The following is a 17640-nucleotide window of genomic DNA, read 5'->3' on the forward strand; positions in this document are numbered from 1 at the left end:
TTGGACTGCCAACCTGAAATTGAAAAATTAAACCTGGTAAAGGCCTAACCTTATAAGGGCCATTTCCAACCTTGAACCTCATTTCTAATTGCTGGGCTTTTACAACATGCATGACATTTGGAGACAGCATCCTAATCCCACCACATATTGCCTACATAGGCTTGGGTGAAATAATAAAACTTCAGATTCTTCACTTGTAAAATGAATTTCCAAGAAATAGAGTCTGAATCTTTAAGATTAGTGTGCAACAGATTTATTTGGCTAGTGCTTTTAGGAACAACACACCCATAAGAGGTGAGAAAAACAGGATTTGACAGAGGGAGATGATCTGTGATTCTGTTGCAACAGGGGCCTCAGGTGAGCCTACCGAGGATCTGGAGCCGGGATGACCCTTCAGCGATGTTCAAAATTGAGACTGGGTATAGCCTACATAAATCAGTCATTGGATGCAGGCTGCCCCCAGGAAGGACCATGCTTCTGGGCAAGGTGTCTATCTTTGGTTGAGAGCACATTTCTTGATAGAGAATCATACAAGAGGCTTTGACTGCCAACATTTGGGGACAGCTGGGAGAGTGAGTGTTGTTCGGTCCTTAAGTGGGGGTCTGTGAGGTGTCCCTCAAAATCCACTACATGGGATTGATCATATTTTCCCAAATTTCATGTGATTTCAAATGAGATCATGTATGTGGACAGCATCTAGCCTAGTCCCTGGCACTCACCACTCAATAAACAATTGTCACATGAATGAATGAATGAAAGAATAAATGAATGAAGGTTTTACAAATGCCACATTTTGTTGTCAGTATTTACTATTTCCTGTACGCTACTGTCTGTCATGAGACATGAATGTCTCCCTTTTGTTCAGAGATTGCACAAGCTAAACTTTTTAAGGAGGCTCCACTTGGTCTCCCATGAGGGACCTGTTGCCATTTCACAAATCAATCCATTCTCCCATTTGCTTTGATTGGTAATCTATACTTCTAAGTCATGTAAAGATTTGAGCCATGTGGGATGAGTTAGATAGCTGCATGTTGGATCTCTGAAGCTGGAATTTTGGGGATTTGTAGAATTAGGGTTAGGCTGAGAGAAGTCCAAACTTTCACAGAATGTTTTAAAAATAACTTCTGTTTTTTAGATGATAGTGCTAACCTAGCAAGGTAATTAAATTATTTCACATTAGCTGGCCCATGCATAGAATTTGCATTAAAAACAAGAAAAATGTAACACATCCCCTGAATTAAGACAAAGTCATATTATGTGCAGCATCACAGTGCTTTTCATGGAATAGTTCTCATATTTTAAAGAAATTCCTCTAGCACATACACTTTCTACACATATTGTCTTAATATACAACCTTATGAAATAGATATGTCTTTCCCCATTTTACAGAGAGGTTTAAATAATATGCTAAGTTACAGACTTCGTAAGGGGCAGAGCTATGACTTCTAATTTTGACTATTATGCTATCCCCACCCACTGTTATTTCACTGTTATTTTGTTTTCTATTTCAAAAATGTGTCTTCTTAATGTATAAATGTTTAATTACTTTATTCTATTGTCAAACATTTTGTAGCACTTAATATGTTAGGTCCAGGCTGCAAGAGGAATAACATAATGTCTCTAGATGCAAACACTCACATGGGCAAGACTAACTACTACAAAAAGAAGTACATAAGAAGAAACCCTCAGATTTGTGTAAAGCGAATCTACTTCCCTCAGTTTCCTTATTTCTTAATTCAATCATAATAGTTTGCTGATATGGTTCGGCTGTGTCCCCAGCCAAATTTCATCTTGAATTGTAGCTCCCATAATTCCCATGTGTTGTGGGAGGAAGGCGGAAATAATTGAATCATGAAGGTGGTTTCCCTCATACTGTTCTCATGGTAGTGAATAAGTCTCGTGAGATCTGATGGTTTTATAAGGGGTTTTCCCTTTCACTTTGCTCTCATTTTCACTCTTGCCTGCTGCCACATAAGACGTGCCTTTCACCTTCTGTCATGATTGTGAGACTTCCCTAGCCATGTGGAACTGTGAGTCCATTAAACCTCTTTTTCTTTATAAATTACCCAGTCTCAGGTATGTCTTTATCAGCAGTGTGAAAATGGACTAACAGATATGCAAAGCCAGACTATTACGTGGCTGTCAAATTTTCTTAAGAAGAAGCAGTTATGTCCAACATCAAATAAACACCAATAAAGAATGAAGCCTTCAAGGTGACAAATATCATCATTAGAACAGGCTGTTTCTTCTCAAGTGAACATCTTGAATACATGCTATTTAGACTCTGATATAAATGCAACCTAATGGTCAGAGGAAAATCACATTCTCCCCAAATTGTACATTTTATGACTCTAATGAGATGATGGCAACAGCTCTGCTGTGAATTTTTTTAAAAATTCAATACAATGAAAATTACACAAATACAGGATTATTTTCAGGGAACAAAAATAAAATAAAGTGTTCCTTTGGAAAAACCTCCAATGAGAGCTATTTTATGACACGGTATCTCCCTGGAGACTGGTTATGGAATTTTCTTGCAGAAAACATTTTATGTGATAAAAATGGAATGCATTTGTTTCCTTGGAAACAAACCCTTTCACCTTGATTGCACAGAATTTGAAGAAAATTTAGTAATTAAACCCAGAATCTACCTATGTTAAACTAGTGGGATTTTCAAACACATGATATTATTAGAAATAATGCTCAATAAAACCCACTTACATCAGTTGAGGTCAAACATATACACCTTTACATGACTTAAAGTATAGACGTCTAGCATTCTAAACACAGAAATAGAATTACCTAAAAACTCTTACACTTTAGCTTAGAAAATCCCCCAATCAAAGTCACGTGCTGACTAAAATAATCTTCTCAGCTGTAAAGAAGAAACTGAGAAAGACATAATTGGAGTAATAAAAATATTAGCTATTAGAAAGTTCATAATGAAAAAGTCAACACTATGATGCCAGTTATCTTGAGCCAATAACATCTCCTGGGGATAAAAAAATGTTTTCTAAGTTAAAAGAAAATTGTTTTCTTTGCTAATGAGGGGCTGTATAGCCCTACACCTTTTTACACCCCAGAATCAACCTCCTGAATATACTTGAGAAATCGCGTGCTTTCTGTTTTGTGTTATATACTATTTTTAGGGTAAAAATGTAAACAGAGGTGGGGCACAAGACAGGTTAAGACTAATTCTGACATTAGTTAAGACTAATCTATGACTAAACCACATATTTTATTTAAATTCTATACTTTAGTACTAGAATAAAGACGTTACAGAAATACAACCATCTTTTTCTCGTTGTTCCAAATTTCCTTTGTTTTTATTTTATTTTTTTTTAATTTGTCTTTGTCATTACTTCAGCACGTTGTAAAAAATGTCAGTTAATGGTGTCTCAGGTATACATAAACAGCTTAAATTATTAGCATTGCTATAATTTTACTATACTCTCATCTAAATCTAAAATCAGTCTTCAAAATAAAAACAGATTGTCCTTTGCCAAAAAATTTTTTATAAGGTTTTCTGTTTATTTTTATTTATTTTTTTGTTTTGTTTTGTTTTTGTTTATTATTATTATACTTTAAGTTTTAGGGTACATGTGTACAATGTGCAGGTTAGTTACATATGTATACATGTGCCATGCTGGTGTGCTGTACCCATTAACTCACCATTTAGCATTAGATATATCTCCTAACGCTATCCCTCCCCCCTCCCCCCACCCCACAACAGTCCCCAGAGAGTGATGTTCCCCTTCCTGTGTCCATGTGTTCTCATTGTTCAATTCCCATCTGTGAGTGAGAACATGCAGTGTTTGGCTTTTTGTCCTTGCAATAGTTTACTGAGAATGATGATTTCCAATTTCATCCATGTCCCTACAAAGGACATGAACTCATCATTTTTTATGGCTGCATAGTATTTTGGATCAGCTTTCAACATTATATACCCTTTATTAAAAGTTCAAATCAGTTAGAAGTATCCCTAACGTGTAAAGACAATTATTTACATTATTTCTATTTTGAAAATATTTTAAACTTACAAAAAAGCTACAGAAAGAGTAAAGAGTTGCTGTGTACCATTCATCCCTCAGCCAGCTCCCCTATTGTTTCCCCTAAGGTATGCAGAACCATACCTTCATGCAAGATGTATTCATAGTGCATATTCATAGTACAATCTTAAAAACTAAGGAATTCTCATAGTACAATACTATTAACTAAACTGCAGTCTTTACTGGTATTTTATCAGTTTTTCCACTAATGGCTTTTTTCTGTTCCATGATCCAATCCAGTATCTCATATTCCATTTAGTTTTTTAATTGCCTTATTTATCTTCAGCCTATAATAGCTCCCTCTTCTTTCTTTGTCTTTCATGATCTTGATATTTTTAAAGAGAACAGATTAGTCATTTTGTAGAATGTCCTTGTAAGTGATGCACGCTTGAAGTATATCCTGTGAGGTAAAAGCTGATACCCACCTGTCTTATTACTGTTGATATTAAATGTATCACCTTGTTAAGGTGGACTCTGCTTGGTGTCTCCACTACACCAAGTATTTTTGCTTTTGTAATTAAAAGTATCTTGAAATAAACACTTTATCACTATAGATATATCTGTCATTTCTCAAACTTTCACCAATAATTCTATCATTCACTGGTGGATCTTGCCTGCAACTATTATTACTCCTGGGTTCTAATGGCAACTTTTTATTTCTCTAATTCCTTCTACATTTATTTATTAACGGAAATTCTTCTAAAAGGAGAAGCTTTAAGGACAGTTTTGTTTGTTGGTTTGTTTTGAAAATAAATTATCATTTTACTTTTTGTTCTAGGTTTTCTGAACATATATATTTTAGGTCAAAGCTTTCATCTTAATAAGGCAGGGCTGGAATTAGTTAATGGCATCATGGACCAAGAAGTTTAAAGTTTAAAAATGTGTAGGGGGGCTACATAGAGTAAGTACTATAGTGAAAGCTTCCACCTCTGAAATAATTTATTTGTATTTGATATTAGTAATATCAGAAGCTTAGTAGAAAGTTATAATCTTGATTATTTTGTTAGTTAGGAACTGACCTTTGTTTTCATGTTCCAACTCAAATATATCTTTTCAAAATATTTCTCTGACTTACTCTGCAGAGAAATTAATTCACTCCTTTTTATTGTCCCTTAGTGACTAAGACTATAAGCTCCTTGAGATCAGCCACTTCATCTTATTTATCCCTGAACTTTTATCATTTAACAGTACAATGTTGGGTGGGCACAGTGGCTCACGCCTGTAATCCCAACACTTTGGGAGGCCGATGTTGGTGGGTCACCTGAGGTCAGGAGTTCGAGACCAGCCTGGCCAACATGGTGAAACCCCATCTCCACTAAAAATACAAAATTAGCCTAGTGTGGTGGTGCATGCCTGTAATTTCAGCTACTCAGGAGGCTGAGGCAGGAGAATCGCTTGAACCTGGGGGCAGAAGTTGCAGTGAGTCGAGATCATGCCATTGCACTCCAGTCTGGGCAACAAGAGTGAAACTCCATCTCAAAAACAAAACAACACAAAAGCACAATGTTAATACATGTGGCTTAAAATTAATGTTCAACAAATTTTTGACTGATGGGTGGATGAATGGGTGAATGAATGAATGGATTCATGACTACAGTAAGTCCTCACTTAATGTCATCAATAGGTTCTTGGAAACTGCAACTTTAAGTGAAATCACAGATAAGGAAACCAATTTTACCATAGGCTAATTGATGTAAACAAGAGTGAAGTTCCCACAGTGTCCAAAACATCACCAAATTTCTAAATAAAGACCAAAACAGTTCTCATATTAAGCATTGAAATAAATGTGAACTATATATACATACATTTCAGAAAAAGTAATTAAAACAAGTAAGGGGCAGGGCGTGGTGGCTCATGCCTGTAATCCCAGCACTTTGGAAGGCCGAGACGGGTGGATCATGATGTCAAGTGTTTGAGACCAGCCTGACCAACATGGTGAAACCCCATCTCTACTAAAAATACAAAAATTAGCTGGGCATGGTGGCTGGCACTTGTAATCCCAGCTACTCGGGAGGCTGAGGCAGGAGAATTGCTTGAACCTAGGAGACAGACGTATCAGTGAGCCAGGATCACGCCACTGCATTCCAGCCTTAGCAACAGAGTGAGACTCCATCTCAAAAAGAAAAAAAAGTAATAGTATGGGCCATCATGAATTGCAAAATGTCTAGTCCAAGCATTTAGAGATATAGGAAAGAAATATCAGTATGGACTAGATTGAGACTCCGTCTCAAAAAAAAAGAAAGTAAGGCAATTATGCCACTTCAAGCACACAGATGACCAGAGTCTATCCTGGCAGCTCAGGGTGCAAGGTAAGAACCAGCCCTGGACAGGCTGCCATTCCATCGCAGGGCACACACACACACACACACACACGCATACACACACACAGCTCATTCAGGCTAGGACCACCTAGAGAAGCCAATTCACTTAAGGAGCATATCTTTGGGATGTGGGAGGAAACTGGAGTACTGGGAGAAAACCCACGCAAACACAAGGAGAACGTAAATTGCACCCAGACAGTGGCTTGAGCCAGGAATTAACTTTTTTTTTCCTTCATTGATGTTATGAGGAAACAACATTGAACAAAACTGTATTACTAGAGGACCTGCTGTACCTACCTTCAGTGAGCTCTATCTAGTGAGAATTTGAAATATTATAGGCAAAATATGGGAGATGATATATTGAAAGAGTCTAGTTCAGCCATTAAAAAGTCACATGGTCATGGCAAAAGTATTTTGCCTTTATGTGTTTCAGTTTTCCCAACAAATCAACTGATTAGATGATCCATAAAGTCACTTTCAAAAATAACACATTCCGTCATTCTAACATCTACTTGGATGTTGCCGAAATAGGAGCACTGCAGACTCTTTTCAAAGTGTCCAATTGAATAATTTATAAGCAAGTACTTGTGTTCTTTCTAGAACCAGAATTTTTATATTTTATCTAATTTGCATCAGTGTAAAATTAGATCCTGTTTCGTATTACTGTCAATCTGCTAGCTCTTCAGAACTAACAAAGGAGAATGATCATTTTCCATTTCAAGCTATGGCAACAGTAAGCACATTTTTTGGTGTCTTCCCGACTTCCCTGGAATTACATTTATGCATTATGCCAGTCCTGCTTCACTCAAACTGATGTTCTTAAGCACATCGCCTCTCATGAGACAAATCCATAACCTGAGAAATAAAATTAAATGCTTAATGGCACCACACAGACTTTTCAGTGCAGAACAGTTTTCTTTAAACTTGCTAAAGAAAACAATATCTTGTATTTGCTTTGCTTTTTGTATTTCCAAAGAGCTTTCTCATTAATCACTTTGTATATGGGAACATTTTAAAAACTTTTATGAGCTGAACAAAAGTTATGTATTGCTATTATCATTATTGTGATACGATAACCTATGGAAGTAGACAGGGAGAGCAAGAACCTTTAACCCAGTGTACAAGTCAAGTAAAAAAGCCACTGGTAGGCTAAGGGATTTAATGATCACAAGTACTGTGAGTAAATTCATTCTTCTACGTATTTTGAAAAGCATCTGCTCTTGGCCTAAAGGCACTCACAATTTAGTAGATGCATCTAACCATAATTAATTTGTTTTTATTTGATGAATTGAGGGTAAGAAGGGTGAAAGTGTCTGTGATGATTATTTAAGGGCAATATTTGCCAGTTTAACAGAAGCAGAATAACATTAAAGCCTTTAAAAAAAAAAGAAAAATAAAAGAATAAGAGAGGGAGGGAAGGAGGGAGGGAGAGAGGGAGAAAAGTAGGGAGGGGACGAGGGAGAAAGGAGAGAGGGAATGACAAAGGAAGAAAGGCAGGCAGGCATTCTCCACTCCCACATATATCCTAATAACTCACTTGAAAAATCAAATTGAGAAAGTATAATTCAAAAATCTGAAAGTGCTGATGAAAATATGTGTCTTAGAAAGCTGGACAGACATAAAAGCTACTGTGGAGGGATAACGTTCAAAATGCTATCAAGAAAGTTACATTTGTGCACTTTTGCCAAAACTGTTAGAATCTCACTTATCATACATGCTGAACTCAGTTATTAGAAATGACATAAAGCAAGCCATTTTCTCTTGTTAAAATCATTGTCTTCAAAAAGAGGAATCAAAATTTCATGGGTCTACCTATTTCAAGTAAAATATGCTTACTAGCATGTGGAAAAATACTGATCTTTTCAAATGTCAAAATATGATAGGCTGGATGCACCCAATAAAGGAAAAAGAAAAGAGAAACAGATAAATGGACAAAATATAGAGCTCTTGAAAAAAAATTCTGGCCAGGCATGGTGGCTCACACCTATAATCCCAGCACTTCGGGAGGCTGAGGCAGACAGATCCCCTGAGGTCAGAAGTTCAAGACTAGCCTGGCCAACGCGGTGAAACCCCATCTCTACTAAAAATACAAAAATTAGCCGGGCGTGGTGGCAGGCACCTGTAATACCAGCTACTTGGGAGGCTGAGGCAAGAGAATTACTTGAACCCGGGAAGCAGAGGTTGCAGTGAGCTGAGATCTCACCATTGCACTCCAGCCTGGGCAACAGGAGGAAAACTCTGTCTCAAAAAAAAAGAAAGAAAAGAAAAGAAAAAATCCTAAAGAAACTCAAGACCCTCTGACTCCTTACACATAAAATATGTCATGTTCCTCTATCTCAATCAGCAAATAGAAGAAACATCTACAATATGGCCGTAGTTTTCTAAAAGTGATCTTACAGTTACGTGTGTAAAATTAACCCACTTAATCAGTCATAGTCCAATAATACATTTAACAAATTATATGGATTTAGGTTGTGGATTCTATATGTTATTCTATAATAACAAAAAATCTTTTTAATATGAAAATATATCTCTTGGGTCTAAAATTAAACAAAGAACAATTATAATGTATTTTTCTACACAATTTTAAAAGAACCCAAACTCAATGAGGATAAATGTGAAAAAAGCAGCAGATATAATAACAATAAAAATAGACAACACTTACTGAGCACTTAACATGTGCCTCGTGCATGGTCTGAGTGTTTTGCATGTGTTAACAGATGAATATTCTCAATATTCTTATGTGGTAGTTATTATCATGATCCCATTTTGCAGATGGAAAAATGGATGCTCAAAGAAGCTAAGTAGCTATTTCAGGGTTCTACAATCAGTCAGTAGCCTAGGATTATAGCCTCAGCCATGTGACTTCAAAGTTGTTGCTCTTAACTGCTTTTTTATAAAGATAAGAAGGAAGCAGTGAGGGAGAAAGGAGAAAGGAAGGACAGAAGGAGGAAAGAAAGAAAAAGGAGGAAGGAAGAAAGATAGAGACGGAAGGAGACAATGAGAGATATGAGACAGAAAGAAGTAGAGAAAGTTGAGAGGGTGAAAAGGAGAAAGAAAAAATGTGAAAGAAAATGTTTTACCTGACTCAAGTTTCAAAATGACAAATAAGTTTTCTCAATGAACAGCTAATAAGTTATTGAGCATAATTCTGTGAAAGACGCCAATATGCTCCTGTTAGAAAGCTGGCGGATACGAAGTTATAGCAGAGATAAGGATGCTGTGTTGCTATTTTAGAACATACTGCCAAGAACTGTATTCGGCCGCTTTCCCTAAAAATTGCTACTCATACAAGAATGAAGAAAATTAAAAAGGAAGATTTTCTACCTTGAAACTTAGAGTAGATGCAAACATAAATGGCCATTTTCCTTTTGGAACAACAGAGGTGAGGCACATCTTTCTTGTCTAGTTCTTACTCACGGACAAAGAATAAATATACCTCCTCCAGGAGCTTAATAACTCAGTGCTGCCTAAACTCCTTACACCTGATGTTCATGCCATGGTTAGATAGTTCTAAATTATCCCCTCTGGCTCATTTCCCACGATTTCCCTTAGTTCAGTCAAACTGAACTATTTGTTCTCAAAATTGCCCCATACCTGCGTATTCAATGCTCATATTTCCTCATGTTGGAGCAAATCCTACCATTTTTCCAAGTCTCAGCTAAAATGTCCCCCACTACCACTGCAAAATTCCCAATGGCCCCACTCAGAAGTGTTCATTCCTTCCCCTGAATGATCCTCATGCTATGCCTGCATTTGTCTTCGCACTTTTCACTTTCTTCTTGATCCTTTACCTGCCTGACTCCATGTCTTACTTCTGCAGAGAGGATAGTAACCCCCTGAGGCAGCACTACTTTCTGGTCTATCTTTAAGGACCTCATGGTACCAAAAGATTGGTTTTTAGAGAGTGGACAAAAACATTTAAAATACATACCTGTTTAGTGTCCACAATGTACATGACAGTATGGGGACACATGCATAATCCTTAAAGGGCATATACATTTGTAGATATATAATGTACTCTGATATAACACGTGAGACGTATAAAATGACTTAAATTCTGTACTCTCAGATAAAATAGTAGGGAAATAAATAGTTCTCATCATAATGTCCACAGAGGTCCCAAACTCAAATGCCTGTGGGACCCATGGAGATAGCATTCATGAGAGAAGCCAGAATTGGAGCTGGTGAAGGAAAAATAGAGAGGGGTAGAGGCAGTGCAAAATAGAAAGTGCAGACTTTTTCAAAGGCAACCACCTTTCAACAGAACTGAGCTGGAAATATTCATTGTTATTGTGTGGGAATCCTGGCCTGCTATGTCAGAAATTCAGATTTTGATGTGAAATCTTAGAATTTTCATCCTGGAAACTAATTTTTTTAATTAAAAAAATAGAAAAATGGTACAGGCAAATAAAACCCATTTGTGTACTGAGTCCAAGTTGTAATCTCCAGTGTAAAATATCTGGCCTGAAACTTTCAGGAGATATGATAGAAAGAAGGAGTCAGAGATCTGTGATGGAAAGAAGGAGTCAGAGATCCATGATGTATGAGACACAGTACGTCTTTCCTCTAACTCTTGCCATCACTACTGGGCAGGAGGAGAATGTACTTCAGTTAAATTCCCTCAGGAGACCAGAGAAGGCTGAACTACTCCTAGGCATACCCCATCCAAACCAAGGGTCTAGGTCAAGGAATCAAAGACGAAGTGGGAAGAGAGGCACAGCTGCAGAACCAGTTTATCAAACTTCTAGAAAGATCAGGTAAGTTTAGAGCTGGAGATCATGTTATCTAGTTCCCTCATTTTGGAAACAAGGAGCTGACATTTGGAGAGGTGACACAGAGATGAAAGCAAATTAGTGACTGTATTCATTTCCGAAGGCTGTTGTAAAAAAGGACCACAAACTAAGTGGCTTAAACAACATAAATATATTGTCTCACAGTTGTGGAGGTTAGAAGTCTGAAATCAAGGTGTCAGCAGGGTTCATCCCCTCTGAGGGATATAAGGGAGAATCTTTGTTCCATGCCTCTCTCTAAGCTTCTGGTAGCCTCACCTCAGAGATTCCATGACTTATAGATGGCATTCGCATTGTATCTTCATGTTGTCTTCCCTCTGAGTATATCTGTCCCAAGGTCCAAATTCTCTCTTTTTTAAAAGATACCAGTCATATTAGATTAGGGCCCACCCTAATTACTTCATCTTAACTTGATTATCTGCAAAGACCCTTATTTCTGAATAAGGTAACATTCTGGGAGTTAGGACTTCAACATCTTTTGGGGGAAACACAATTTAACCCAGAACAGTGACAATGTCCACAATCCAAAACTCTTGCAGAGCTCCCTCTGCTAACTGGAAATCCCAGCAGAAGCTCGTGCCCGGAAAACAGAACTGGGAATTGTGGCAATAACATCAGTTATGGGCAGAGTCCTGGAACACAGGACTGCTTCTGTATTTTGGTTTACAGAGAATGCTAGAGACAATATTCTTTCTCCTGGGAAGTGAATACATGCACTTCTTTTCTCTCTACAGTCTGAAGATATGCTCCATTATCCATACATGTTGCCAGCTACAGAGGCAACTTCTCTGTGTTCTACTCCATAACAATGGCCTTAAAAGGTCAGGCCCTACCTGATTCTACAAGACTCAATGTAACAAATGTCTCTGTACAGCTGCACCCTGGCCAAAATCACAGTGGAAAACACACCACCGAATACACAAATTATGTGGTAAAGAGGTCTTCCAAAAGCATCTCTCAAAATGAACTTCTGACCTCTTTACTCCCCTATTTCCTCATAAAACACCTTTGAAATTCAACCAAAACTGAGACTAGGCCACATGGCCCAGCTGGCCACATGGTGATTACATGGATCTGAAATAGACTCCTCTGGGTCTCTGAGGCTCTTCTGGTGTTTAACCTTGTAAACGCTCCTTCATCTCTCTGGATGAATTTTGCTATTTGTAAAATGAAATTGAAGAACAGTATACATAGAGATGAAGAAGGGGATATGTTAAAAGAGATGACATTAGCTATTCCTGTGAGAATCCAGGAAGGCTTCTTCAAAGTGGTAACATTTGAGGTGATTTTGAAAAAAATGGTTTAGGAATTCACCAAGAAACAAGAAAGAGGGAAAATGCATAAGTAAAAGTAGAGAAGAAAGAAAAAATAGGGCACATTAGGAACAAGGAAGGACTGTACTTACTCAATTATTAAATGCTACCAACTCTAAGACAATCTGTCAATGAAATAATAGGGTTCGGTTTTTTTTTAAATTATATTTTAAGTTTTAGGGTACATGTGCACAACGTGCAGGTTTGTTACATATGTATACATGTGCCATGTTGGTGTGCTGCACCCATTAACTCATCATTTACATTAGGTATATCTCCTAATGCTATCCCTCCCCCTTCCCCCCACCCCACAACATGTGTGATGTTCCCCTTCCCGTGTCCAAGTGTTCTCATTGTTCAATTCCCACCTATGAGTGACAACATGCGGTGTTTGGTTTTTTGACCTTGGGATAGTTTGCTGAGAATGACGGTTTCCAGCTTTATCCATGTCCCTACAAAGGACATAAACTCATCCTTTTTTATGGCTGCATAGTATTCCATGGTGTATATGTGCCACATTTTCTTAATCCAGTCTATCATTGTTGGACATTTGGGTTGGTTCCAACTCTTTGCTATTGTGAATAGTGCCGCAATAAACATATGTGTGCATGTGTCTTTATAACAGCATGATTTATAATCCTTTGGGCATATACCCAGTAATGGGATGGCTGGGTCAAATGGTATTTCTAGTTCTAGATTACAAGAAAAAAACAAACAACCCCATCAACAAGTGGGTGAAGGATATGAACAGACATTTCTCAAAAGAAGACATTTATGCAGCCAAAAGACACATGAAAAAATGCTCATCATCACTGGCCATCAGAGAAATGCAAATCAAAACCACAATGAGATACCATCTCACACCAGTTAGAATGGCGATCATTAAAAAGTCAGGAAACAACAGGTGCTGGAGAGGATGTGGAGAAATAGGAACACTTTTACACTGTTGGTGGGACTGTAAACTAGTTCAGCCATTGTGGAAGTCAGTGTGGCGATTCCTCAGGGTTTGGTTTTTTAAGAAAAAGAAGCAATCACATCTTATCTGTACGTATCCATTTTCATATGCATCCTCTTTTTAAGTAATAATGACATATAGAAAAGAAAAATGTGTCAGAACCAAAGGAAAGGCAGATGGGCTGATAAATTCCATTCAGCTCTAATATTTTATAAGTCCATGGGCTGCCAGGATCCCAGAAACTACCTCACTTTATCAATGAAAGATTGAGTATTCACTATAGATAACGCTACACGCTGGGTATTATGAGGAACATACAAAAATACTTTAGAAATAACTGTAGCCCTGGAAACTTAGAAAAAAAAAAAACCTGGGTAAAATCTGTGTCTGTTTCTACCACATCTTTTCCAACTGCACTCAAGCACAATATTATATCTACCAGTATTAAAAGTTACCTTCCCAGATAATTTCTATAATTATGGCTTGTGAAGGTCTTCTGGACTCCCAATTCTTTTAATGACACTTTTAAGTCAGTGGCACAACAGAGTATTCGCTTATAAACAGTTGTGAAGAGGGTAGGAAGTAATTTCTCAGTAACACTCAAGTATCTCGGCCCATGAATTTGATTTAAGAAAATCTCTATAAGATCATCAATTTTTTTTTGGCAACTAGTAAGAGTTTTCTTGAGAAAACAAAGTGATGGAATATAGCTTGAGCCACTGGAATTGTGAATAATCTACAATCTACTTACCTACACTGCAGTCCACATTCAATAATTTTCCTGAATGTCTGTTTTTCTTTTATCCACAGGTAATTGTCTCCTTCTCCTCATTAGATGTTTAAAAAATAAAAAATGGAATTTTTGAGAAAGCAATCAATACACAATGATGAAGAGAAGGGTATAGGGCAGTCACTGGCACTTTGGAAGACCAACGCTGGATTGGAGGGGTGGCAAATAATGAGGGCGGGCAGAGATGGACTCAGCCAGGTGGCATCCTGGGGCTGTAGCTGAAAAGGGAACCAGAATGAACCCTTGCCTAGAAGTCATTATGTATGCCAGGTGCAGTGGCTCACCCACGTAATCCTAGCACTTTGGGAGGCCGAGGCTGGAGGATTGCTTGAGCCCAGGAGTTGGAGACCAGCCTGGGCGACATGGCAAAACCCCATCTCTACAAAAAAATACAAAGATCAGCTGGGTGTGGTGGCACATGCCTGTAATCCCAGCTACTCAGTAAGCTGAGGTGGGAGGATAGCTTGAGCCCAGAAGATTGAGGCTGCAATGAGCTGTGATTGTGCAACTGCACTCCAGCCTGGGTGACAGAGCAAGATCTTGCATGGGGTGGCAGGCAGGGGGGAGTCTTTATACTGACCTCCGGATGTTGACACCCTCACTCTAATCTTGAGGCAAAAAAAAAAATGGAAGAATTCTAAAGAATGTGACTATGCTGTATGATGAAACACAAGCATTGCTGCCTTCCAGGATGTGTGTGGTGGGGGTTCGGGGGAGGAGGGGAGCCCAGCACAAAGTACCTAGTTGAATGCTCTGTCTGCTTTCTCTGTCTCATTATGCTAAAGCTAGGGCTACCCTTGAACACAGAGGTCCGAACCAGCTTTTTAATGGACTCTTTCATAAATATAAACAGACAATCAAGAATCATCAGACATTTGAGGAAAGCCTAAAACATGAGAGAGACCCAGATTAAAAAAAACACAAAACAAACAAACAAACAAAAAAAAACAAGCAAAAATAGAGATAATTTGACAAGGTTTTCAAAATCCGGGTATGCCCACGCAAGTGAACATCAACTTTAATGAGCATCTCAGCAGAAAAGTAGGGTAAGAACAAACTGCTCTTCTAATGTTTGTTCTAACCCTCTAAGGTTTCTGTCTTCCACACATTGGATAAGCATTCTGTAAACCATGCTCAAGGCGTGCTAGAACTTCACTAATACAATCAAGAAATATAAAAGAAATAGAATGTTGCCAATGCTAAAACTGTAAGATAAAGTATTACATATAAAGAAAGAAGGAGGATTACGTACAGTCATAGAAAAACAGGAGTCAAATAAGTTAACTTGGCAATATTAATTTAGAATATCCAGAGGACCTTGAATCTGATGTCCATAGGACATCAGAATTTAAACAAAAGAGCATTATCATCAAAACAAGGACATTTTGTCAAGATTCTTCACACCTTAAGCAAAATATACCAATACTATCAACTATTTCCACTCAGATTCTAGCTCTTCAGTGCAATGATCTGAGAATTTGTCCACACAACTAATTGAAAAAGAGGAATAAGTTTTCAGACAGCGAATGTGCCCAATGGGAAGCCCCCATAGTCTGGCATTCTATATTCTGTATGAGACAATTTCATGTTTGATTAACATATTATCAATTTCCTAGGGTCTGATTAACTTTTATGCAAGGTTAAGATCAAATTCTGGACCCCAGTGCTTGATGAATTCATAAAAATAATGCTATTCTGGATTGTCTTGGCTGGGCAGCCAGGTAGTTCCTTGCTTGGCAACAACCCTCTGTATTTAGTGTGCATTTCTCTATCATAGTGAGTCTCAATATTGGCTGCACATTACGACTATCTGGGGAGTTGTTAAAAAATGCTTATGTTCAGATCAACTCCAGATATGCAGACCAATTTATCTGTAGTGGAAACTGGGCATTGGTGTGTTTGAAGTTGACCCGAAAGTAAGCAAGAAAAGAGAACCATTGCTCTGAGGTAAATTAATGTAGGTCAGGAGTTTAAATTAATATTGGGCTGCTGACAGGTCAGTGTGAATTGCATCATCCATTTTGAATATTAATATTATATTACCAATGGTCATTTAGGCTCCATGATCACACAATTTCAACAAAGGGAAATTATGGAGAGAAACGTTATTACTTAAAAAATAAAAGAATGTTTTGATACCTGGAACTTCTCAAGAATAAATTGGATTATAAACTCCCCAATTTTGGAAGGTTCTGACACTGGATAAAATTCAACTCCATATTTTTTATATGACTGGGTGTGGTGGCTCACGCCTGTAATCCCAGCACTTTAGGAGGCTGAGGCAGGTGGATCACTTGAGGTTAGGAGTTCAAGACCGGCCTGGCCACTATGGTGAACTCCTGTCTCTACTAAAAGTATAAAAATTAGCCAGGTGTGGTGATGTGTGCCTTTAGTCCCAGCTACCTGGGAGGCTGAGGCAGGAGAATCGCTTGAACCCAGGAAGCAGAGGTTGCAGTGAGCCGAGATTGTGCCATTGCACTCCAGCCTGGGCGTCACAGCCAGAATCTGTCTCAAAAAAAAAAAAAAAAAAAAATTGTGGGCTACTATATGCAAGGAGATTAACAAATAAGTAAGACATAGTCTATGTTTTCAGAGAGTCTTTAAGGGGTTTCTTTTTATTCTAAGCTTGTATAATTTGCATATGTTATGTTATTTTTTCAGACTAATAAAATTCTGAACTAAGCATTAATATTTTCTGCCTTTTCTTGGATTTGACTTTTATTTGAAAATTTATTTTATTATTTGGTACTTTATATATCTCTTGCTGGCTGCAGAACCTTCAGAAACTTAACCACTTTCAACTTTAGTTTCCTCATCTTTGAGACAGAATTCATGTCTTAGTCTGTTCAGGTAACTATGACAAAATACTATAAACTAAGTAGCTCATAAACAGTAGAAATTTATTTCTCAGGGTTCTGGAGGTTGTGAAGTCCGAGATCAAGGTGCTGGCTAATTTGGTTTCTGGTGAGGGCCTGCTTTCTGGTTCACAGACAGCGCCTCCTTGTTGTGTCCTCACATCGTGGAAGGGCCATGGCAACTCTCTCGGGCCTCGTTTATAAGGACATGAATCCCATTTATGAGAGCTCTGCCCTCATGATCTAATAACTTCCCAAAGGCCTCACCCCTTAATACCATCACATTGGTAATTAGGTTTTCAACATGTGAATTTTAGGGAGACATGAACATTCAGGCCATAGCAATTTGTAATAGTAGAAGTGCTTACTCTGAAATGATTAAATGACCTTATGCACATAATGTTCTTAGCACAGAGCCTAGCTAAAGGCAAGCACTTAATAAATGTTTGCTATTATCTATTGACTCTCAAAACAATATATTTGATATATAATTTATGACGTCTTTTCTTTCTGGTATTATTATAGTTCAAAGAAGCTGAGCTATTTCTAAGAATTCCTCTAACT

General features: G+C 37.8%; 1 protein-coding gene across 4 annotated transcripts in view; it reads right to left on the reverse strand.

The window, feature by feature from the left end:
- Positions 1 to 17640, reverse strand: part of PDE4B (phosphodiesterase 4B) — a 457607-nt gene that overhangs the window by 236583 nt on the left and 203384 nt on the right. The window contains exon 1 of one of the 4 annotated variants that reach the window (XM_054484030.2): positions 16625 to 16704. The exons of the other annotated variants lie outside the window; for them this stretch is intronic. Coding sequence (XP_054340005.1) covers positions 16625 to 16695 — 71 coding nt within the window. The 5' untranslated portion in view covers positions 16696 to 16704. Of the gene's footprint in view, positions 1 to 16624; positions 16705 to 17640 lie in introns of those variants that run through there. 4 annotated transcript variants of the gene reach the window in all.

The sequence above is a fragment of the Pongo pygmaeus genome, chromosome 1 (genome assembly GCF_028885625.2).
Source record: "Pongo pygmaeus isolate AG05252 chromosome 1, NHGRI_mPonPyg2-v2.0_pri, whole genome shotgun sequence".
In the NCBI taxonomy this organism is placed as follows: Eukaryota; Metazoa; Chordata; class Mammalia; order Primates; family Hominidae; genus Pongo; species Pongo pygmaeus.